The 25336-nt window shown below is 42.3% G+C and overlaps 1 protein-coding gene across 2 annotated transcripts in view; it reads left to right on the top strand.

The window, feature by feature from the left end:
• DOCK1 (dedicator of cytokinesis 1) overlaps positions 1–25336 on the top strand; it is a 313699-nt gene that overhangs the window by 12423 nt on the left and 275940 nt on the right. For both annotated transcript variants that reach the window (XM_068400212.1, XM_068400213.1), the window contains exons 2-5: positions 12716–12799; positions 18689–18729; positions 20307–20362; positions 22682–22778. In XM_068400212.1, the coding sequence (XP_068256313.1) occupies positions 12716–12799; positions 18689–18729; positions 20307–20362; positions 22682–22778 (278 nt within the window). The remainder of the gene's footprint in view (positions 1–12715; positions 12800–18688; positions 18730–20306; positions 20363–22681; positions 22779–25336) is intronic.

Raw genomic sequence — 25336 nt, forward strand, 5'->3', positions numbered from 1 at the left:
GTGATAGCACTGAGAAATGACTGAGTAAACTTAATAAAATATTGGAGAATGTTAGTGAAGCCTTGGACTCTACCATCGTGCTTCCCTGCTTACCTCATTGCACATCGCAGGTGTTTCTGGTGGTACCTTTGCATGCAGCAGCACAGTCTTGCTCTTGGGACACTAATGGACCAAGAAACACTTTAAACTCTTTTTCTGCAGAACACTGAAGGCTCCTAATCGAGAGGAGTAAGTTGGGTTCCTACAGGAAAATGGCACCCATACTCTCCCCCTCCCTACCCTTTTCAACACCGCTTCATCCTCAGCGTGCAGGTGGTGGACACGAGTCCCACTGCAGAATGGTCCAGGTGTCTCCTAGGATGTTTTCACCAAACTTAGCCGGCTCAAATGTGTGTTGATTTCTGTATTAAAAATGAGCTGTTTTTCTGGACATGGACTTGAACTGAGCACACAATGCACTAGCTGTCGTTAGTTTGTTTTTTTTTAATAGTTTTGTTTTGAGGTAGAGGTCCTGAAAGTGGTGGATGAGTTGAGTAGTTGAGAAATAACCACTGGTTAGTAGACTAGTGGAGTATTTTTACAGCCGTGAAGACAAACGTTTTAAGGTGAAAGTGCTTGTGGAGGAGGGGTACACTGTCCAGTTCAGCACAAGCTTGTGCTACCAGTTGGAGCTTGCCAAATACAAACATTTGAGCAGATGTACTGTCTTCTGTGTTGCTTTGGAAACCATTACAGGGAAATGGTTCTTCTTAAGCCGCTGTTTCCAATGGGGCAGTGCTAGAAAGAGCACTGATCTGCTCCTTCAGGCAGGAGCTGGCTCTTGCCTCCTCTCTTGGCTGGTCCTACCCTGGGCTGGCCATTTGTGCATGTGCTAATGCCTCACCTCTTTTCAGCGAATAGTTGGCATGATGCTGGGAAGATAACATGCAAAAAAAGAAAGAATAGTTAAAATATCTTATAGCAACAGGTTAGCAGTAAGGGTAGTGGTTGTAATGGTCGCCTTTGACATGTTTTGGTAGGCTGAGGGGTGCGCTGGCGCTGGGGGGCCAAATTGGTCAGTAGGAGAGGACTCAGCAGCTGCTGGCAGAAAGTTCTTGTCTGGGAATTTCCCACATTCATTTGTGATAGATTATCAGGCTAGATCAACTTTAATTAGACTAGAAAAGGATTTAGAATGATCAAATTAACTGATGATCAAGTTAAGTGCTGCCCTATAAATGTAGGTTCTTGCTGCACAAAAAGGTGCGGAGTTCAGCGTCCGTAAGCAGAGCTTTTGGGTGTTCCTCTGCTCTGGTTTTCCCCACTTCCCAGAAGTTTGTATATTTGATTTATGGAGAGAGTAAAATGTGATGCTGGGTATTTAAAGATTAGTAATGCCATATCAGTTACATTTTCTTCTCCTTATTTCTTCCAGAATGAACATGAAGGGGCTACAGGAAGCGGGAGAGGGGCTTTTTACAAGGGCAAGTAGTGACAGGACGAGGGGGAATGGCTTTAAACTGAAAGAGGGGAGATTGAGATGAGATATTAGGAAGAAATTCTTTCCTGTGAGGGTGGTGAGACACTGGCCCACATTGCCCAGAGAAGCTGTGGCTGCCCCCTCCCTGGCAGTGTTCAAGGCCAGGTTGGATGGGGCTTGGAGCAACCTGGTCTGGTGGAAGGTGTCCCTGCCCACGGTAGGGGGGTGGAACTAGATGATCTTTAAGGTCCCTTCCAACCCAAACCAGTCTGTGATTCTATAACATAAAAATTAGTATGGGTTCAGAGGATTCCTCTTAGGTGGGTAACAATCTGTACGGATAGGAGCTCCCTCTGACAGCGCTGTAAGGAAACCCCTTTGCTAGTGGAAGGGACCGATGATGAGAGACCGACTCTCTGCAGCCAGGAGCAGCTGGACAGTGACTCTTTGTTAAGGGTGGCTGCCGAGCCAACTCTCGCTCGTCTGAAAGCGGCACGAGGCATGTGATTTCTTACTGGTTTGGAGAAAAACAATTTTTCCCTGTTTTTGCAAAATGCCACTCCTATCTTTTAATGTGTTCGGTGCTGTTTGACTTGCTTCCATGGTTACGTTTTTACGTTAATTCGGGTATAAGTTACAACTTCAGGAAAAATGTCACCTATTTTCAATTCCTGCAATAGCCTAGCTGTTATGGAAAAGAGAAAGTGTTGGTGGATCAAACTGCGGCCCTTAGCGGGTAATTCTTCTCTCTGACTACTGTTTCTAAGAAAGCAGAACAAGTTCCTCGGGGATTATTTGACTCTGGATCCGTGCTCTTTCTCTGTAGTTCTTGCTGTTGGAGACAGCTTGAAGGGCTGAGAGACAAATAAGGTGATGGCAAGTAAAAATAAATTGAGTAAGGTTTGATGTGTAAAAAAACCCTAAAATGCCTTCTCTTCTCTTCCCTACTCCATAAGTTTTCCTGAGAAAACAATGGAGGAATTATGATTTTGTTTACCCTTGTAGAAATGCTGAGGAGGAAGAACAGTAGGAAATGAAAGCTTCTTCCCACCACCCCATTTTCCCCTTGCTTTAGGCTTTTTGCTCTGCATAATCAGCTCTACATCGCTGTGAATAGTGTCTTGCAGGGGCTGTTTTTTTGCTATTTCTGCAGTAGTGTGATAGCAGTTTTATTGTGTTGAACTTGATTTTTATAGTCATTGAAATGGCTGTTAAAATATAGCTGTGACATTAAGCTCACTGCTATAGAAATGCTTAGCAAAAGACACCCTCTTTGCAAAAGTATGTTTGGTGCAATAGAGACCTGCTGCAATGGCAAGGGAAAAGCTTGAAGAAGCAGGGGACTGATGCATCAGGCATCTTCAGATGGAGCTAAGATGAGTGTGGTTTGGATTGTTTTTGTTAAAATCCTCGTACAGATATAACTGTGCTTCATTCTTGCTGCCAAAAGCAGAAAAAGGTATTTTCATAAAGGTTCTGCTTTGCCCCGTGCAGGATGAAGGTCCTGAGGAACTGGCTGTGTCTGTCATCCACGACTGTTCTACCCAGCCCGTACAAGAGGTGCTGCTCCCAACCATTTGGGAAGCTGAATGCCCTCCTTGAGCACCAGATTGGCACCTTGTGATTGAGCATTGGTACCTGTGCAGACTTCGACCATAATTTGTGCTGTTCTGGCCTGGAGCACTGGCTTGGGGAGGACTTCAGGGTTTGCTTGCATTGTGCACATGACTCTAACACAGTCTCTTTCATAAGCTGGTTTTAAGGTTGAGCTTGTTGCGTTTGGGGATGTTTGCACCTGCTCCTGTGTTTGGCAGGACAGTTTGGCACTGCACTGCTGTATTTGGGACCTTCTCCTAAGGCTGTAGTTGGTGTCTGTTGAAGTAGATGCTGTTGTCCACCTGTGCTTGGCCATGTGCTGCTGCCTTTGCTGTTCTGCCGTTGTGGTTTTCCCCAATTGCTCTGAGTTATTTACGGAGCTATTGCAGAGAAAGCACTGAGGTTTTGAGCAAGCTGAGCTCCTTGTGACTGTTGGCTTGAGGGGTGAGGGGGGCGGCAGCGCTGGTGCAAGGGAAGGGGCAGGGACGCGCGGCCGGAGGCACATCAGCCAGGAAGGGGTGTGGAGCTGCAGCCCTGCCAGCTTCCGTCACTTGTCCTCTCTTGGGGAACCTCCATCTGATGACACGGCCTGACGTCGACTCATGACCAGTTCATACACGTTTGATCCTCTGCCAGCATTGACCGTAAGCTGAACTAGTTCCTCCTCCCCTTCAGCGTTTAACTCTTTGCCTTCCTTCCTTCTCATGCCCAGCGGATACCTCGGTGCATTTTATGCACAGCAGTATTGAAGGTGTTGCAGATTTTGCCAAGACTCCAGGTAGAGGCTGTTTTGAATTTCAATTAATTAAAAGAAGTCCTTTCTTCAGATACACGGTGGTAAGCATAGTGCATGCTCAGATGCTGTCTTTGCCTTCTTTGAGGATGTTGCCTGTAGGCCCACCATGGCAGGAGCTGAGTTAACACTTCTTAGTGTCCCCCAGTAGGATATTCGAGGGAACATCAAAACTCACTCACTTTGTGATTCTGCACTACCAGGAGACAGATGCCAAGACATCTGCCTGTGGATAATGTTTTCTGTTTGCCTACATCAGCATCTTGCTTTTCTCCAAAAGCCACTGTTAAGGGCTTGGGGTGGTGTGATTACTTCTTGCATACAATGTCTTTTCAGTTAATGGCCTTCCAAATCAATTTTTAATATTAAAATGTTCTTGATTGTGCTGCTTGTTAGCTATGCATTATGGCACGTTATTAATGCTGTTATAGTCAATAATGATATCTTTTTTTTTAGCACTAGTTTCAGCTTTATATCCTCAGTACTTAGTGGTGAACTGCTCTGAATACAGATTAAGTAGGAAGAAGGAGGAGGGAGAAAGCTGTGAAAAGAGTGAGTTAGCATCGTACTTCATTAGCTCCCTAAAAATAAATTATCTGGCTTAAAAGCAGGGAGGAGGAAAAGTAAGAACCTGAACTTGGTTCTTGGAAATCTTGGATAGATCCAAAACTCTTTTATTTTATTATTAGTGCAGAAAGGACAAGTGTGCATCTTGTTCTGTCCTACTTGAACTCTGCCTGCAGGATTCAGCAACAGGGTAGTTGCACTTCTGGAAGGCAACATGACTTAAATTCCGGGATTACTCTGGATTTATGAAGTTTCCTCAGCTTATTAATTCATATTGGGTAGTGATAAGACACCAGATGAGTTGCAAAACGTATTGCTCCCCTGTGTTGCCATCTGTTATGAAACCTGACGTGTCTAGTTATGTTTGTAGAGGCTTGGGTGGCCCTTTGCTTTTTCTAGCCTGTGCTCAACCCGCAGTTGGTGCTGCGCCTGTGCTTAGGTTCTCCTCTAAATGCGGAATTTATTCCTCTGTACATTTTGCATCCTCACTTGGGAAGAGGGAAGGCAGCCTTCTGTTGCAGGGATTTCAGTTTGAGGGGTGCCAGAGTCCCGGTTGAGGATTCTCTGACCCTCACCAGATGTCCTGTGTAGTTCCTGAAGGAGAGGCAGTGCTCCTGGGCTCGCGTGGGAATAGAGCTTCCAGATGAATCCCAGGAATTTGCTGCTCAGGTGGAGGAGGGGAAAGAGGAATGGTCTCCCTTATGTAAGGGAAAATGAGAATAAATCTGTCTACTTAAACTTGCTGGATTTAGTCTAGTCCTGCTGGAGAGATACCTGCAATAAGTCACATTCATGGATTTAATCAATACGATGTAGTGTGTTACTGGGGAGGAGGAACCATGAGCTGTATTTTCTTCGTTAGCTTGATGGTAACCATTCAAGCCTAAGAGTTTCTTCAGACTTCTCCTCTTTTCAAGAAAGTTATCTTTTGTGAATGTTTGGATGACAAAATAACTGGAATATTGAGAAAGAACCATGAACTGAACTTGGTGAGACCAGGAATGGCAAGCTACAGGGTGACTTCAGTAAGGCAGGAAGACCTGTCCTTGGTTAATACACACATGAAATAATTGTCTAACAAATCTTAGGTGTAAATCCTGACTTGTACACTTCTTTTTTTTTTCCTTCCTTCTCCATTAGTCTCAGCTGTGAAAATTGGAAACTTGTCAGCATAAGTAACAGAGGACTAAGGAGTCCCCCTAATACTGAAAACAACCACTTTCCTTATGGAGAAAATAGGAGAACCTTCAGATTTCTTTTGGTTTTAATACTAGAGAATTTGCAAGAGACTTTGCTTTCACCTCTGCGGTTTCAGTCTGCTTTTATGGAAAAAGCACAATTATGATTTTGGGATTTTTTTTAAAAGACAGTGTAAAATAAAGCTGATAATGTGTAAAATGTAGTTTGCTTTCTTTTAGGAGTGTGGAACGATTAATACAGCCTTTAATGCAAAGTAATTCCAGGGAGTATTGCTCTAACATTTTTATGGTACCTTAAGACAGCTCAGCTTTCATACAGTCAGAGAAAAGCTTTTTCAGTATATATTGATGTTACCTTTGTTTGCTTTTTCCTTTTTTTCCCCTCTGTCACTTCTCTAATTCTTCTAGTGTTGCACTCCTCATTTTTCTAATGCACGCAGATTAATGAGTGCCATTCTGTAGAGGTGTTTGTTTCGTGTTCTTTAGCAGTAAATGGGTTTTTAGTGCAATTACTGTAATGCCCTATTCATTGTTCCTTTCTTTATCAACTCCTAGAGTTGAAAAAACGTCTCTTTCTATGCCCACACTAATCCTTTGCTGTTGGCACTTCAGTACTCTTGGGTAGATGTACTTTGTGGCTGTGGTGGGAGGAGGAAGGGAGCAGGGCGAGCCTTTACCCGAGAGGCGCTCGGCTGAAAGCACAGCTGGGGAGGACAAATACCTTTGGCGGTGCTGAAACCCCCTGTCCTGCGGCGTGGGAACGAGAGGTGACTTCAGGATGGTTTTGTCACTGTGACTTTGTGTTTTCTCTCTTGCCATCCTGGTTCTGCTCATTACATCTTGGAGGGTTCACTGACACGTTTGCTGGATGCTCTTCAGCCCTCACGTCCGCTAACTCCACCTCGACTAACAGACATACTAAATCCATATGCCTCTGGCTTTGTTCAGTGGAGACCTCAAGAGCCACAACTGTTCATTATTCATCAGCAGCATGTCCCCCAAAACTACTAGGTGCTTTCCCTATCATGAAGAATTTTGGTTTACCTCAGTTTTTATAAGCAGGTTAGATAGAAGACTGCACTTGAAATGGTCTGTTTGGAAACCAGTGCAAGTGTGCCCATAACATGATTGTCAAGGAAATGTAGTCTGTAGGTGTGATTTTGCAAGTGTGATAGGCCCCCACAGCTCTAGATTAAATCAGTCATAGTTAATGATGGTTATAACTGGAAAATAAAGCTCTTTATTTCTTTGTCCATGGCTTTGAGAAAATGCTGTGGTCATTCTCTTCTGCAGGCTAACCTTGTAATTAGAAAACGTCGGTCAGATGCAGATGTCTGGGAGGTGCAGAGCTTGTGCCAGAGATGTCAGGGAGCAACTGCCCCCTTTACTTTCGCAAGGGTCTTCTGCAGGGAGAGCAGTCCTCCTCTTCTCCTGGAAGGAGGTCACCTGTGCAGGGGACTCCCGTGCTCATTTAAAGCTGATTGCTGTATACTGGGCTATATGGACCTGATACTTCATCTATAGTGCAGACTGTAGCCCAGAGTGAGGGATGTGGTGCTGGGTTAGAAAGCGGCCCGATGGAAAGAGACCTGGGGGGTGCTGATCGACAGCTGGCTAAACATGAGCCAGCAGTGTGCCCAGGTGGCCAAAAAGGCCAATGGCATCCTGGCCCCTATTAGGAATAGTGTAGCCAGCCGGTCTGGGGAAGTGATCGTCCCTCTGTACTCGGCACTGGTGAGGCCGCACCTTGAATCCTGTGTCCAGTTCTGGGCCCCGCACTTCAAGAAAGATGTTGAGGTGTTGGAGCAAGTCCAGAGGAGGGCGACCAAGCTGGTGAAGGGTCTGGAGGGTCTGACCTATGAGGAACAGCTGAGGGAGCTGGGGTTGTTTAGCCTGGAGAAGAGGAGGCTCAGAGGTGACCTTATTGCAGTCTACAACTACCTGAAGGGAGGTTGTAGCAGAGTGGGAGTCGGCCTCTTCTCCCAGGCAACTAGCGACAGGACAAGAGGACACAGCCTCAGGCTTCGCCAGGGGAGGTTCAGGTTGGACATTAGGAAGCAATTCTTCTCAGCAAGGGTCATTAGCCATTGGAAGGGGCTGCCCAGGGAGGTGGTGGAGTCACCATCTCTGGATATGTTTAAGAAAAGCCTGGACATGGCACTTAGTGCCCTGGTCTAGTTGAGATGGTGGTGTCAGGGCAATGGTTGGCCTCGATGATCCCAGAGGGCTCTTCCAGCCTGATTGATTCTGTGATTCTGTGGGTTGCGAGTGCCTGAACTCCTGTATTCCTTCTGTGGAAATGCAGCGCGTTTGCATTTCAGAAAGCAGCATCTTTCCTGAGCTCCAGTGACTTTGGTGTCTCTTCTGCATGGTCTCTTGAGTTGCCTCTATCACAGATGCATCCCTTAAGGAGAAAACACGTTGTAAATAGCATTCTTCTCAATGATAAGGCGTGAGAGTATTGGGTTGCAATAGAGAAGCTTAGCTGTCATCTTCCGTTGGAGTTTATTAGAAAGGGAAAAACATATCTGTGCATGGATGAAGAGCATTGGAGTGCTGTATTAGTGTTAACCATGAGGTTAACTTGCAGTGACTAGGTCTGAGTCATAAGTCTTTTGATGCTTAAGTAACCGTGCTCCTTATCTTGCTTGTGAATTGTATAGCAAAGGTTTTTCTGGCTTACAAGGCTACATAACTCCTTTGCCAAAACAGTGAGCCTTGATTTGTAATTCAGGCACAATGGGGAGGCCTCATGTTAGCTGGTGTAAACATTGCTACAGCTTCATTTAGCTTAGGGCTCTCAAAGCTAAAAGTCCGTCACACTGAGACCTGGATTTTCCAAATTAAGCAAAACTTATTTCAATAAAAAAAAATAAAAAAATTTGGAAGTTATACTTCAGGCTTTTAAATATTTTAAATGGTGACTCAGAATACAGTTGATCAGATGAAATCGAAGCATAGCAGTTTCATGCTTTATTTCTCCAAATTTTGTCTTTTCCTTGAATTAAAGCCTTGTCTTTTGCTCCAGTCAAACATTTTATCTGTCATAACATCTTTTGATGTCACTCTACATAAAAAAATTACCCTGAGAGGGAGTTATCTGCTAGCTTATAGGAGTATGCAGTGTAGTTCAAGCCTTGTTTTGTAATCACAGGGGTGGAATGCACTTTATAGTTATTTTGATTATTTGCTTCATGATCTATCAGTGCTGCTGCAAGCCAAAAATGTGATATTTTTCACACATATGTTTTTAAAGATAAATCTTCCCTCCATGGTTATTGCTCCTCGCTCAGTTTGGGTCAGTGGGAGCTGTCATGGGCAGTAATTACCACTTGATGGCTGTTTGTCATCTTCTAAGTAATTGGTCATTACAGTGAAGCTCCTTTTACGTGACCTTCCTTGTTAGGACAGACACCAGTTAGCACTCTTGGATATGAATTTTAATGTCTTTTATTCAGAGCTGCCTTTGATCTGCAGTGCTATTCTGTTTAAATGTTTGAGAAATGCTTAGCTGAAGTGTGAATTGAGCACAGGACTGTTTTTCATCTGTCACAATGCGCATTTTTCCTGGCTGGGATGTCTGGTACGAGGCAGCAAGATTGCTCATCGGGGTCCTGAAGGTGGAAAACTCGAGTTGCAATAGTTTTTTGGACGTGTTTAGCACCCAGAGGTCCTCTCGACTCTAATGACAGCTGTCAGTGTTCAACAGAGCTAAATGAAGACCCGAAGGACGGAGTAGGAACTCCAGCCACACAAGTTGGAGGAGTTAGTATCAACTGTGTAACTTTGTCTTCCCTGCTTCGTGCAAAAGCTGAACTGAAAACATTTCTGATGAGTGTTACTGAGCAGCGTGCCGTGTATTCACCACCATTAACATCCCTCTGCTCAGAACAGTTCAAAATGTTAATTTTTGTTAATGTGTTTTTCACAGAACCCTCTTCTCCTGCAGAACAGCAATTATGGCTTTGAAATATTCTGTGCCAGATACCTAGGAGGGAGGGTTTATCTCTCTTTAGTACTAAAAAAGTTAACAAAAACGTTAAAACAGGAATAGCGAGCTCGGCTTGTTTTGATGTCAATAAAACTATATTGCTTTCTAAAGCCTTAATTTAAATACTGTTGATATTGGTCTCTGCGATGCAGTTGCCCTTTATTCTTTTTACCCTGAAGTGTCCTCTATTTGTAATCTCACCCTCCAAACTATGTTTTCTCTTCCAAATTGCTTTTTCATATTTTTTTTTCATTTTTGCACTCAGATATATTTATTTACTTCTTAACTCTAAAGTCTGTTCTCCGTCAAGCAAGAGGGGTACCAGAGAGAAAAGGACCAAGACAGCCCATCATGTATTTGTTGATGTTAGCGTTGTACGTTGGAATTTGATAAATTCTGGGGAGAATAAATGGTAACTTCTGGAGGTTGAAAACGAAGTCGTGGCCACGGTTGGAGGCTGCGCCGGGCACCGTGCCGCGTCCTCGTGGTGGGATTAGACCTTCTCATGTGCCTGCTTGGATCTTCCCTTGCTTGCGCACTTCGGGCTAAAGCAATTAGCAGATTTGAGGTCAAGGAGGTGTTTTTCTTCAGTTACCAGTTCTTACAGATGTAATTTGTGTTGTTGATCTTCTGTGTAATACGGGCTGCTTCTTAGGACCACTTGGGAATAGGAGAAAATGGGCAGGTAAGTGAGGGTGCTTCCTGGGTCTGACATCTCAATGCCTTTATAACTGCAAGTTTTGGCCTTTTGCTGTAGGTTTTAAGTTTGAAGTTTTTTTGGAAGTGCTTTGTGACCTGTAACGAGCACAGCACACGTTTCTAATGTCCTGTGAACTCTTTTGGTCCGAACATTTGTGAGATTTCCTACAAGCAGAGGAGTTATGTGTAACTTACCTGAGTCTTTCTGTGCCAGTAATAATATCTGAGCGTCCCACTGGAGCACTTCTGACCAATGCTGCACACCAACCCTGTGCCTGGAAACTCATGTAGAAAGAAAAGCAAGTGGTTATCTGAGGGGTAGTAGAAAGTTTTGAGGTATCTATCGTATTCCAAAAATGCTTTCGCTCCCGGAGAGTTATGACAAATAGTAAGAAATCCTGATTCTCAGATATTTTTTAAAATCTATCCTTTGACACTGCATTCTGGAGGCTGTCACTGTAAAGAGGAGATCTGTGCTCAGAGATGCACGGCCCTTTACGTACTGGAAATGTGAAGATGAGAAGTGTGTAGCTCCTCATGGTGAAGGTGGAAGACTCTTTTTGTCGCTTTGTTAGTCACTAAGAATAGCGTATAAAACGCTTTTAAACTTGGTAACCTCATTGGAGGGAGTAACTGCAGTTGCAGAACCTGTGCAGAAACTTTCACAGGTCCACCTTGAGTATAGTTCATTAACTTCAGTCTTGTGAAATACTGAAGTCGCTGCTTTCAGTCATGAGGACCTACCTGGTATTGGAAGATTTTGTTCCTTACAGAGAGTTTGCTCCATGAGAAATGTAAAAATCTAGCGTTAGGAGTCATAACTGTTTTGTTTTTCAGATTATTAATATTTTTTTCTAACCAAACCTAGTTTGCAGCGTATTTGTCAGAGAAATTTCCTGTCTTCTTCTGGGCATTGCTCAGTGCTCAGCGTTTTCAGATTTTCTTTTGGGAAGGGTAGGGAGGAGTGGTCTTAGAATGACTTTTTTTTTTGTTGTAGTTGATTGTTCTGGAGATGGCAGTTCTCAAAAATTCTGCTTTCTTATCAGGCACTTTAAAAACCAACCTATCACCGTGGTTTCTATTTGCTGGTTATGACACCGTTTCATTGGTGAGTGGGGTGGTGCATCTTTCCCATTCGAATTATCTCTAGAGGTATATACCTGGCTACTGTTATTTCAGAGCAAACCAGTTTTTGTTCTCTCCAAAGTTACTCCCTGGCCAGGAGTGAAGCCTGGCCGAGCGTGGGCAGCCTGCGGGTTGGTGGCCATGAGGCATGAGCTTTTTCCAGCATTCGTTTTTTTGCAGTTGACTTCATCATCGGCCAAAGGTGTTCATCAGGTGCTCCTTCAAGGAAGATGAATGTGGGTGGGCATGGGTGGAGGCTGACGGCTGGTCTGGAGGGCAGTAATGAACAGACTCTTCTCCAAGGGTTGAGCTGGGACTCATGACCTACGATGAAGTCACTTTTGGAATATACACAGCTGCGAGGTTTGCTATGTAGGTGCATCTAAACAAATCTGAGAGATTTTGCTCGGTCCAGAATCCTTTCTGCCCTCCTTTAGGTCTCCAGTATTGACACGAGCTGTGTGTAACGTGGGGGACCTTCACATCTCTCACGTCGTGCTTCTTGCTGCTTGCACTGGTTGGCAGGACTCCGGGCTTTCTCTGAATTCTGCACTGGAAGGGGAAATGGTTTTCGCTCTATTGTCTCTCCTCACCCTGCCTGTGACTGGAGCCACTCAGGAATATTTGTGAAAAGAGATGCATTTGGTGAATTTGCAGGTTGTGGTGGTGCAGGTTGTGGATGCTGTCAGGGCTTGCTAATGAGTAAAGTATAACTTTGTAAAACAAGGGATAGGGCCAGTCTCTCCCACGAGTACAGTGGGTTGATGCAGTTACCTCTGGCACTCAGGAATTCTGAAATCATGTTGTTTTTAAACATATTATGTATGCAGCAAATTAATGAAGTGATTGAGGAATCATTCTTTAATATTAGTGGTGATAATTCAGGTTTTCTAAAGACACTCTGTAGGTTTTCTGCATGTTGAGCTGACAGTGGAAGACAGTGCAGTTCATTACAGAACTGCGTAAAATTGACACAAAGTGCTGGAAGACAAGTCCAACAAAAAAAATGTACTGACTGTATTGTTATGAAGAGGCAAAGCACTAGAAGTGAGGGACTGTCTTTAGAAAGTGGACTTGTGGCTTTTTGAGATTCATTACGAGGGGAAGTATTAATGGTTTAAAGGACTTGGCCAAATTTCTACAGATATTTTTGTTTTTTTACAAAATCCTTTACAAAAAGGTTGAGAATGGCAACAATGAGTAATAAAAACAATTACGTGGAGAAACAAAAATCTTGGAAGTTATGTTGTCTTGCGCGTGCTAATGGTGGTGTTTCCTCTGTCCAGCTCTCTACAACTACGACGCGAGGGGACCAGATGAACTTGCCTTACAAATAGGCGACACCGTGCACATATTGGAAACATATGAAGGTAAGCTGGCAAAAGTTGCATTTAAAAATGTATTTACAATGGCATTACTTTTCTGTTTGTGACATTATCTTCTCGTGTTATGAGGTGACGAATTACTTGCTTTTTGCTAAAGGACAAAACACGTTATTTCTAATGAACACGAATTAACCAATGCTAGATGGGAATGAAGATGCATGTGGTTGGTAGCTGGTGAATAACCATTTCCTTTTCTATGCAAGAGGGATGTTTGCCCAGCTTTATTTGTATGGATCAATCGCAGCATCTATCCTACGTTAGAGAAATGATAGATGCTTTTTGGATGCCCTTGGGTAATGCAAAAGAGCCTGCTGCTAAAAGAAGTTTAATCTGAATTTGAAAGTCACCTGGGTCCTACATTATTTATGTCTCTCTTATAAGACGGATACACGTGTTGCAGTGCCATGGACTGATTTCAGGCTTTTCAGATGCTTTGCTGCTTTTGATATGAAGCTGTAGAAACATCACATATACCAAAATCTTCCCTCCTTGATCCATGTGAAAGGGAATTTGAATGCTGAGTTTGGTAATCAGCAGAATGTGAACATTGTCAGAACACTTTTCAGCTCTTGCTTGATCCAGTACTGAGCCAAGCAAAATACAGGTCTTTCACGATATACTTGACTTTAAATTTTATGGCATGCTGCAGTTTGGAAAGGTGTGAGTTACACCTAACTAAACTGTGTTTAAAATACTCTAACGCTTACAGTCTTGCGGAAATGTGATTTACTTTAATATATTGATTTGATTTCTTTCTCTAGACATTGATCTTTTGGTACATCTGAGTGATATATTTCGTTTAGATATTGGCTAATAGTTTTTTTCATTGTTACAGTTACTAAAACAAACAATGCTCTGCTCATCACTGTGCAAATGAATTTTCTCTGGCATTTTCTTACAGAGTTCAGCTTGCCGCTGCAATGCCAAGTGTGACTCTAAGCAATCTTTCCGTTTTCTGACATTATATGCTTTAATAAAAATCTAATAATGCAAAAATTTTAAATGCAAATTGAATGATTTAAATATTGTGCAGCTTTGTACTTTTATATATAAATAGATTTATTTAACGAATATGGGAGAAACTTTGCATCCTGAATAGGGTGTGTGAAACCACATCAAATCATGACTGCTGCCAACTAAGTGGGACAGTGGAGATGACTCACTTTTTCCCCCTGGCCTTGAATAATAGAAAGCCCTTCGCACTCTCATGGTTGGTAGGCTTCAAGCACGTGGGATGAGTAATGTTAAAAGAAATGCAAATGCAAATAAGTTAATTTTATTCCAAACATTTTATACAATGATTACTCATTACGTACCTGCTGTGATGGGAAATGAGATGCAATAATTCTTACCTCTTGTTCACAGAGCTGCCGTTATTAGGTAATTACTTGAGCTTTTTGATCTCCACGTTCCTCTATACAACATTTGTGTAGATTGTGCCCCAGGAGGTTTCGTAGCACCTGCACGAACGTCCAGGTGTGCGCCTGGGAACTCCCTGCCATCGGTCCTGCCTGTGTCAGGGTTGTGTTAGGCTGCAGTGGGATGGGCCAATCTGGAGAAAAGCCAACTAATAATGTGAGCATGGGACAGAAAAGTCGTTTGAAGAGTCAGTAATGCCTTTTTCCTGAGGATCTGTGATTCTGCTTCTCAAAGGTCTACCCCTTTTCCCTGTATTTAATAGTGGGGAAAAAAATTGGCTTCTTTCATTGATATCTGCTCTATTATGCATTCTGCTCTTGGCACCCTACTGTAGAATTGTTACTATGAAATAGTTGTCTGTAAGTCAGGAGTAGTTTTGAAGACTTATATGTGTCTGTGGGTTTTGAAGTGGTAGATTGTAGTTGTTCCTCCACCCCGATTTGCAGATTTACATCTGATTTGTTGTAAAGAAAACCTTACGGTGAATCTTTTCTCCGTTGGTCTTCTCTCTGCAGACGAAAGAGGCTGGGAAGTGGTGGTGTCAGGGCAATGGTTGGACTCGACGATCCCAGAGGTCTCTTCCAACCTGATTGATTCTGTGATTCTGTGAAACTGGGAGGACTGGGTCTCATATGCGTACTCTAGAAGACCTATTTTAAGGACAGGCAGGTTTCAATAGGATTTCATGGTGCTACCATGTACTGGAATGGGTTGCTAAGATGGATTTGCTTATGTGTTTAAAATATTTCTTTTTTTACCTATATGTAGAATTTATTTTGAAATTTGTTTTTATTACTGAAACATTTTAATATTTTAAGTTTTCATCAAAGAAAACATTATTTTTTCTCTGAAATGCAAGAAGATGTTTGTACAAATAATTGAATGTGCAGATCCTGTAAAGGTGGAGTCTTGTTATAAACAGCCTGTATTTTTCTAGGAATTATGACATTGGAAATGAATGTGCACATTTCACTGTTAAATCTCAGTGTTTAAAAGCTTCTTTCTAGAATAATTGATCTTGAAAGTCAAATTAATATTTTTTCTTTCAGGTAGAATTGCAGACAATTTTATTTTTCAGTTAGAAAAATTCTTCTCACAGCTTCTAATATGAGCCTTACAGGAGAAGCCAAACAGCAAAGCCATTGGACTTCATAAATACCCTTCATCTCGCAAGGACTGTGTTTCATAGCAGATATCCCACAACAAATCCTTGCCACGTTCTGAATTAGTACTTGCCTGATCTTTAATTTTGTAATTCTGTTTCTTTACATTATTTGGTGAAATGGGCAAACGGAACGTGTGATCAATAAATGCGGCTCATTAAGGTGAATAGCTATTAAATATAACAGTAAATAAGCCTCAAACCCAAGCTTGCCTGTTTGAACAGTAGTTTATTCCTAGTGCTGCTGTGGGAAGGTTCCCAAATAAGTATTTTCAAATAAGTTATTCCTGATACTGTGGGAATGTTTAGTTGTTGGTTGCAGCTTTTGTGTTTTGTTTTTTTTTTAAATGCAGCAAATACCTTATCTGGGTAACTGTGTAGTAAATAGGTGCCTCATTCAAGAGAAGCAACAGTAAATTTTTCCCTTTGAGTGTCTTTTTCAGCTTTAACACACACACAAATATTTCACTCGTTTGTTTTCTTAGTTGGATGTTTATGTGGATGTATATTTCCAGCCATTATAACCCATAATACTTGTTAAGGGAGAGACTACAAACCTCCTAACACATCAATAAGCCACTTAAAAGCCCGTGTCACTTTAGAAAAATATTTATGGCATCAGCCCATTTTCCTTTTGCTGGTGTTTTGTCTGAAACTGAACTGGCCGTGAATGGAGCGAGGAGGATCTGGAGCTCTGTGCTGGGTGCTTCACGGAAGGATTTGACATCAGGTGTTTGCCCTCTCTGCCCTCAGGCATTGGGGTTTTCATTCATTTTTTTCATGATCTGCAAAACCCCAAAATGCTGAGATTACAAAATCCAGAGCTGAAGTTAGGCAGGGCCGTCACATAGGTTGATAGGTGTGTGAGGATACCTTCTCCATGTCATTAACAAGCACGTGCGCTCACGCATCCCTCTACCCCTTGCTGCTTTTAGTGTGGAGGACTAGATCACAGAATCACAGAATCAATCAGGTTGGAAGAGCCCTCTGGGATCATCGAGTCCAACCATTGCCCTGACACCACCATGTCAACTAGACCATGGCACTAAGTGCCATGTCCAGTCTTTTCTTAAACCCCTCCAGAGATGGTGACTCCACCACCTCCCTGGGCAGCCCCTTCCAATGGCTAATGACCCTTGCTGAGAAGAAATGCTTCCTAATGTCCAACCTGAACCTCCCCTGGCAAAGCCTGAAGCTGTGTCCTCTTGTCCTATCGCTAGTTGCCTGGGAGAAGAGGCCGACTCCCACTGCGCTACAACCTCCCTTCAGGTAGTTGTAGACTGCAGTAAGGTCACCTCTGAGCCTCCTCTTCTCCAGGCTAAACAACCCCAGCTCCCTCAGCCGTTCCTCATAGGTCAGACCCTCCAGACCCTTCACCAACTTGGTCGCCCTCCTCTGGACTCGCTTCAACACCTCAACATCTTGCTCAACTGAAGCAGAGGCTATACTAGACTTGTTTTTCCCTTGTCCGTTGTCTGACAACAAACCGTATTTATTGTTCTTTGAAGAAAAATCACTATTTTGTGACCTTAATTACTTTAATTCATGTTTATGAGGGACTTGGTTGTTTTTGTAGTGCCTCTGTGTGTGTGGAGGAGAGCTGTCCTCATCTTGCACATGAGGAACTAAGGAACTGAATTGTTTTTATGTCTTAGGTAGTTGATTAGAACTAGATGATCTTTAAGGTCCCTTCCAACCCAAACCATTGTATGATTCTGTGATTTAAATTACATTGCACTTACACATGCGTGTTCATGGCAAGGCTCAGTGCCTCCAGTTGAATTGGTGAGAGTTAGATCTCCTTGAAAATTAGGCTCCCCATTGCATAGCTACAGGCTTGATACCCAGCAAGAAGAACATTTAGGTGGTGGCTGCTGGTGAAGAGCCTGGTTGGACTTGCCTGGCCGCATTAGGACCTCTGGGACGAGCGGGAGTGTAGCCAGTTCTCCAAGGCAGATTTCAGCTGCTTGCTTATCTGCAGTCTCTTGTAGATCTTACTCCTTGCTGCAGAGCTTTGGAAAGCAGGGGTTCAGCGGTGAGGAGCTTGCTTTGCTACGTGGCTTTTTAATCTGCAGGTGCAGTGCGATGTCTGGAGTCAGACAGCAGCAGAGAAGATGGGATGGGAGAAGAGAGGTGGTGGAGATATGATTATATGTCCTTTAGTTTGTACAGTGCATTTGATCAGTTGTGGTGTTTATCAGTTTAGACTCCAGAACTTCTAAAATATTCATTTATTCATCTAAAACTGAGGGAATTTAGTTTTTTAATAAGATCGAAATCTCTGTGTGTCTGTGCACAGATTTTAGGTAGTGGAGTAAGTGCAAGCAGAAATGCTTTGTATTCTCTGCACCTGAGCCACAAACTGTGCATGGTCGTTTCAGCAACAGTTTTTGTTGATACTGCTCTGAAAGCAACAGAAACGCGAGATGTGAGACCACTGCAGCCTCTGCAGGGAAGTGAACCGTGATCGTTGTAGACACCAGATTAAAAGAAGATACCGCTCACCATCCCCAGGTGATCACAGAGGGGAGGCTTCTGATGCAGCGTGACGGTGATGAATCATTTTACCCTTTTCTACTGGAGAGCAGACTGAAAAATCCTGTCTGCTTGAGACTTTAATTTGTATTTCTAGTCCCAGAGTGTGGATAATGAATTTATCAGCATGTGTTGTCTTCCTTGAACTTTCTTTCTGCCCGAGTTGTTATCAGGAGTGGGACTGTAGGTTTTTTTCCACAGGCTGAATGATCAAGCAGCATCGGGACTGCTGCGGGGTGGGTGTTTGCTGCCTCGTGCTGAATTGGGGCTGAAGGGCTCCTTGCTTATATATTTTCATGTGTGAATCATAAATCCCAAAGTATTCTTGTTTTCGGCTGAGATGACCAACGGCTGATTTACATTTGGAAACTTGCATTTGTGGAACTTAAATAGGTTTTAAAATCAAGCTAGTCAAACAGTACATTGTTGTAAAGTTAATGCTTTTAAGTTGGTTTTATGTTGGTGAATTTGTAATTAAAATTAAATGAATGACAAACGCATCATGTAAAATGCCATCTCTGTCATGTTGTCTTCTCCATCAGTTTGATCATCGTCACTCTGATTTTTATAGCTTCCAAGACGACTTGTTTTAGCCAGGATATTAATCCTGTTGGGATTTTAAATTCAGGTGAGGTGTGCATGCTGGTGGGAGTGAAGAATGGTTGGAAACCACATTAAGGTGCTGTTGAGCTGAGAAGGACCAGCTGGTAGGTGACACTAACGAACTTCTTAATGCTTTTTCCCTTTTTCTCTCCTAGGTTGGTACAGAGGTTATACACTACGAAAAAAATCCAAGAAAGTAAGTGTTGCCAGCGCCAAGCGCTCGTTTTTCTCTGGGCAGAGATGTGTTGTGGCATTGGGTGTGTTATAACGGAGATCTCCAGCATGTGTTACGGTGCTGCACGGGTGCGATTCACCATGTGTCCACTGATCCCTGGTAACTGCTGGTGTGTAGTCTCAGCCTCTGGTAAATGTGAATTTTTCAAGTTAACTGCAACTTATTTTAGCAAGGCCTAAAAGCTGAGTTGCATATCTCTCTTTTGCAGTTTAAGGGTGTATCTATGTACAGCCACTATAGATGGCTTGATGTGCATCAGCTTGTTTTCTGCAGCAACTGGTGTACCAGAGTGTTTGCCTCAGTAAAAAGTTCAGAACTTTATGTTCGAGTTGATCTGTTTAGAGGCTGAAACTTTGCTGCACTGTCTATTAAATAATGTATTCGCAGTTGCATCTTGGAAAATGATACAGAGCTCTACATCGTGATTTTCAGTTGTTCCCTGCAAGAGGGGGAGTAATCTTCTACGGTGTAATTTTGCCTAGTTGTTAGGCTTTCAGTGGGCATAAAGGGCTGCTGTTTATAGCAGCCTTTCTGAAATAAAAAGAAAGAAAACAGCACAAATACAGCTTATAATATTGTGTTTTATTTTTTTAGCTTTTTACTTTATAGTAGTAATTAACCAGAATCAAATGGCTTCTGGTTTTGCTTCTTTCATCCCTTAAAACACTTAAAATGTGATGTTTGCCTACAGAGGTGTGTTTTGAGTTGTGCCTGCATGTCTAAAAGCACAGAGCTGTGTGGTTTGTCCCACCCATTTCCTAACCAGGCCTGTTCTTTGGTTTTTCTATTCTGATATTTTCTTTTTTTGGGAATACACTGAATTTCTTACAAACCATATTTCACGAACATGCTTTGTACAGCCTAAGAAGCAATTATGTGTTCTTCTGGGCTTAAATTAATTCTGTGTGTTGATGCATTTCTCTACTGCTGAATATAGTAACTTTTTTTTTTTTTTTAGTGAGACTAAAAGGCACAGCCCCTACCCCCCAGTTCGTGTAGCTTTCTAAGAATGTATTTTTTTGTGTTCTCAGATAAGAAAACTGAACTACTACCTCAAAGAGTGAGGTGGAGGAACTTATTTTCTCACCTTGAGTTGAGTTATTTTTTAATATGAGCTATTTTGAAGCTGTTATTGTATTTCTGGCATCTGGAGATTAATTTAGAAGATTTTTTTCAGAAAAGCAGTACTATCTGAAGAGGTTTTTGGCTTGTAGCACTAACGATTGAGGAGGAAACACCCCTTTGTAGGGCCACTTGTGACTGCTGTTTTCTTTGATATTGTGAAGATAAGTTTAAAATCACCGAGTCTGTATTTGCTAAGGTTACAATAACACCGACTTGAAAGGACATGCCCTACAAAATGTACATTAAAAAAAAAACCTCAAACACCACAACACAACTATTCTGATGCTTAAGAGGATGTGAATGGCTCTGCAGACCTGGCAATGTGTCTGGGTATATTTTTAGATAATAGATAAAATGTTATATGCAACTGGTTATTTAAAACATTTTTTTTCCCCTCTCCCTCCATCTCAAAGGGCATATTTCCCGCATCCTATATACATCTTAAGGAAGCAATAGTTGAAGGCAAAGGGTAAGTTTGATCTGAAAATAATGAAAATCCATTTTCCTATTTGTACCTGCATAATTTTGGTGTATTATCAGATAACTTGTTTCCAGTTAGTTAAGGAGCTGATGACGAAAATGTGTGTATTTCTTTTAAAAAATATTTTAAATTGGTAGCTCACCTCAAGTTCAAAGGGGCTGTCATCAGCAGTGCTTCTGGCTAGTGCTGTCCTTAGCTGCATCGTCATATACTTGATAAAGCGTAACCTTCTCTCTATTAATGTAAATGTTTCAGAAGAATTAATAATTCACCATTTTTCTTTAACTTTTATTACTCCTGTGACTAATAATTACCTAGATTAACTTCCCCCACTCCCTGCTATCCGCTTTAGTTCTAATTTCAGTTTTCCTAACTTTTATCTTCCAACCCTTGAATCGTATGGCTTCTGCCTGGTATATTAAAAGAGGCCTTTGATATGAGATTCATCTGCATAAAAGAAATGTAACTTAGCTAATTTCTTAATCCCCTCTTCAAGAAGTTTTGTAGACTGGACTCCTCGCTGAAAGCCATTATCCAGGCATCATTTTCTGCCTTACCGAGTTGTTCTGTCGAATTGTTCTCTTGGTGATTCTCCTACTCTCTTGCCTGATGTGTGTGAAACTAAATAGTTTGGGTTTTCATTTGTTATTTAACAGCAGTTTAAGTTCAGGTCTTTATATATCAAATCAGCATTGCTGGACACGCATGTAAAAGTTCATGAAATTGATACAAAAGTATAGTTAAAAATGAGCAAAAAACCCCAGCTCCAAACCTCAGGAAAAAATGTGGACTGAAATTAATAAATAATTCCCCAGGTATGAAATGGAGTGAAACAGGATTAAAATATTTTGTTCTTCTGTGCCCGATTTATTTTTATACGCTGTTAAATATGTAAATGATAAAACTCCTAATCATGAGATTGCTGTGTAATGACATCTTTCTTGCTGATTACTAAACTGCCTTTAAGTACCCTACTTCTGGAATATTAAAAGATCTGGCTGCTGCATCTTACTTTCATGGCACGTAATTTTAAAACAAGTCATACAGAAACTTAATGGTAATGACTTGCATGCTTAGTTTTTCTTTGCAAGACCAGTATTTTGAAAATCAATTATGCATTAGTGTTATGGCATTGTAGGTTGTACATATCTGGCTTTCATCTTGATAGCTTCTTGTGAAATCGGTATCTCAATAACAAATGGTATGGTGAGTTGTGTATCGATATCCTTATCTTGTGAGTGTAGAAATAAGGGGTGGGGGGAGCGTGAGCTCAGTAGCATCTGGACAGGTTAGATAGATGGGCCGAGACCAACGACATGGGGTTCCACATGAACAAGTGCTGGGTCTTATGCTTGGGCCACAACAACCCCATGCAGCGCTACAGGCTGGGGGAAGAGTGGTTAGAAAGCGGCCCAGCGGAAAGAGACCTGGGGGTGCTGATCGACAGCCGGCTAAACATGAGCCAGCAGTGTGCCCAGGTGGCCAAGAAGGCCAATGGCATCCTGGCCTCTATTAGGAATAGTGTAGCCAGCCGGTCTGGGGAAGTGATCGTCCCTCTGTACTGGGCACTGGTGAGGCCGCACCTTGAATCCTGTGTCCAGTTCTGGGCCCCGCACTTCAGGAAAGATGTTGAGGTGTTGGAGCGAGTCCAGAGGAGGGCGACCAAGCTGGTGAAGGGTCTGGAGGGTCTGACCTATGAGGAACGGCTGAGGGAGCTGGGGGTGTTTATCCTGGAGAAGAGGAGGCTCAGAGGTGACCTTATTGCAGTCTACAACTACCTGAAGGGAGGTTGTAGCGGAGTGGGAGTCGGCCTCTTCTCCCAGGCAACTAGTGATAGGACAAGAGGACACAGCCTCAAGCTTGGCCAGGGGAGGTTCAGGTTGGACATTAGGAAGCATTTCTTCTCAGCAAGGGTCATTAGACATTGGAAGGGGCTGCCCAGGGAGGTGGTGGAGTCACCATCTGTCACCACCACTTAGTGCCATGGTCTAGTTGAGATGGTGGTGTCAGTGCAACGGTTGGACTCGATGATCCCAGAGGTCTCTTCCAACCTGATTGATTCTGTGATTCTATCTCAGCCCACCAAAGTACCCTTTACGTCACGTGGCTGTACTGGTGTACCCTGCTTCTCCTGGATCTGATAACACATTCTTTTTTAACTTACAAATTTACAATAAGTGTTGTTGTTTTCAACTCTGTCATTATTGAATTGTCTGTGGAAATGAACAGTTCCTTCTTAGAAATGATTCTGCCATCCTGACAAAACTAATGCTCAATTAAAACTTTTTTCCCCCTCTTGCTTTTAAGACAACATGAAACAGTTATACCCAACGAGCTCCCCTTGATTCAGGAGGTTACCACAACGCTGCGGGAATGGTCTATCATATGGCGGCAATTATATGTTGTAAGTATCAACTTAGGAAAACATTTGCAATATGGTTTGTGAAAAGAGGGATGCTGTGAAAGGTAGAGTGAGAAGTGTGAAGGAACTATTAATGAAATTCCACTTCTGTTACTGTTTCTAAAGGCTGCTTTTAATGCTGGAAGGCTGTTTAGCATCTTCTATGTTAAGGCACAAATCTCAGTAGTGTTTCCTTTGAGTGTTTTCTCAAATACTGTGTATTTCTTGTGCAGAATAAGGTTTTTAGAGAGTGTTACCTTGATATAGCAACAAATTGTTGAGCAATTGTGACCCCTTTTTCATGGGGAACTATTATACATAATACATTGGATTTTTTAAGATATATATTAGTTTGGATTGAAGGGTCTGGAGGGTCTGACCTATGAGGAACGGCTGAGGGAGCTGGGGTTGTTTAGCCTGGAGAAGAGGAGGCTCAGAGGTGACCTTAGTGCAGTCTACAACTACCTGAAGGGAGGTTGTAGCGCAGTGGGAGTCGACCTCTTCTCCCAGGCAACTAGCGATAGGACAAGAGGACACAGCCTCAAGCTTTGCCAGGGGAGGTTTAGGTTGGACATTCGGAAGCATTTCTTCTCAGCAAGGGTCATTAGCCATTGGAAGGGGCTGCCCAGGGAGGTGGTGGAGTCACCATCTCTGGATGTGTTTAAGAAAAGCCTGGACATGGCACTTAGTGCCATGGTCTAGTTGACATGGTGGTGTCAGAGCAACGGCTGGACTCGATGATCCCAGAGGTCTCTTCCAACCTGGTTGATTCTGTGATTAGATTCTTCAAAACCTGTAGGCAGTTATGGTAAAAAATGAAGAAAATGATTTTGAGGACAGTTCTTAAGGCTGTTGATCTGTTACAAAAATACTGAATATTTGATGTTGAATTTGTGGGTATAAACGTAAACCTTTGAAAAAATCATCAATGGATGCCTTTTGCCTCTCAGTATTCTTGTACTTGGAATTGATTGTTCTTAATTTATCCTGACCTTAATTTACATGCGTGATTATTTTCATGTGCTTAAGTTCCAAGCACATGAGAATACATTCTTAGAAATTTATAGTAATAAGCATTTGCATTGATAATCTCTAAGTTGGGACAACAGAAAAATACAATAGCCATGAAACTACACGGATGAAAGTGTTTCTAAGTAAGGTCCAAAGAGTGTTCAAATGAACTCTTAAAAATGCAGTTCAGATGTAAAGCAACAGCATGCTGTAGGATGTAAGGTACCCTAGCTCAGGCTTCTCACGCTCTCGTTGTGTAAGGTCAATGTAACAAAATAATGTGAAGATGAAAGTGTTATATTTAAAGTAGGGTTTCATGTAGAGCCCCTATTTCTTAAATATGTTTGAAATCGTCTATCATAAAAATTCAAGCAGTGTAATGAAGACACTAACTGGAAATTAAGACGTTTGTGTTGACTAATGTGGTTTTTAATGACCCCCAAGAAAATAAAGATTAAAAACATATTATGCTGAAGTGATGTAGTGTTGCAGTAGATGAGATGAAAGATAATACATGACATGAAGAGAAACAGACTGTATGTAAAGAGAGAGCTTTAACGTGCTGTAATACCAGAGAGGTCACGTGCTGAGGAGCAAGGAAGAAGTAGATGGGCAGAAGCAAACTTGGAGGAGCAGAATCTAGGGAGGGCACTGAGAACAGCTTTGCCCTTGGTTCCACTGCTGTGTGCTGCTGAGGACAGTGAGGATTGGATGTGTTTAAGAAAAGACTGGACATGGCACTTAGTGCCATGGTTTAGTTGACATGGTGGTGTCAGGGCAATGGTTGGACTCGATGATCCCAGAGGGCTCTTCCAACCTGGTTGATTCTGTGGTTCTGTGTGATTACATTTTGACCGTAATGTCATATTTTTTTTGGATTATCCTGGTATGAAATCTGATATTGCTTAATGTCAGAGAAATAGCACTTGTAGAACCGCGCAAGACTTGGCTGCGGTGCACGTATAGCAAGAAAGGAGGAATAGCAAGAGACATTGTTAGAAGTTTTCTTACCAAGACTCTTGAGTGCTTTGTGTAGCAGGAACTTTTAGGAAATTATAAAATTCTCCTGGTGTGGGAATCATTTGTTCTAACTGTTAGTATTTGACATCTCATTTGTCATGCGTTTACTTCCATGAAGACACGTGAACAGCTAAACAATACCGCAGTGCTTCGCTAATAACTTTGAATTCAAGAGCAGGCAAGGTATGATCCTACCAGTGGCTTCAGTTCTGTAGCAGAAAGGGTTCCTTTGAGTAGGTAGATCACTTAATGAGTTTGTTTATAGTTTGTATCTCAAGGATATCTGTTAGATTAATTGCATGTGGTCAACTGCCAAAAAGAGCATTGCTGCACTGGGATTGCCTTTTCAAGGGAGAGCTGTTTTACTGGAGCTAGCTGGTTTCAAACTGGTCAGTCTGCAGACTAGAGAGATACTCCACGTTGCCCACATCTTGCATATCAAAAGTCATTAAATGACTACGTTTATGCCTTTATTCAGTTTGTAATTTGTGTTTGAATATTGAATAGGCATTCAGTTTTGATTTGCAGGT

Source organism: Nyctibius grandis, chromosome 4, assembly GCF_013368605.1.
Source record: "Nyctibius grandis isolate bNycGra1 chromosome 4, bNycGra1.pri, whole genome shotgun sequence".
NCBI lineage: Eukaryota > Metazoa > Chordata > Aves > Nyctibiiformes > Nyctibiidae > Nyctibius > Nyctibius grandis.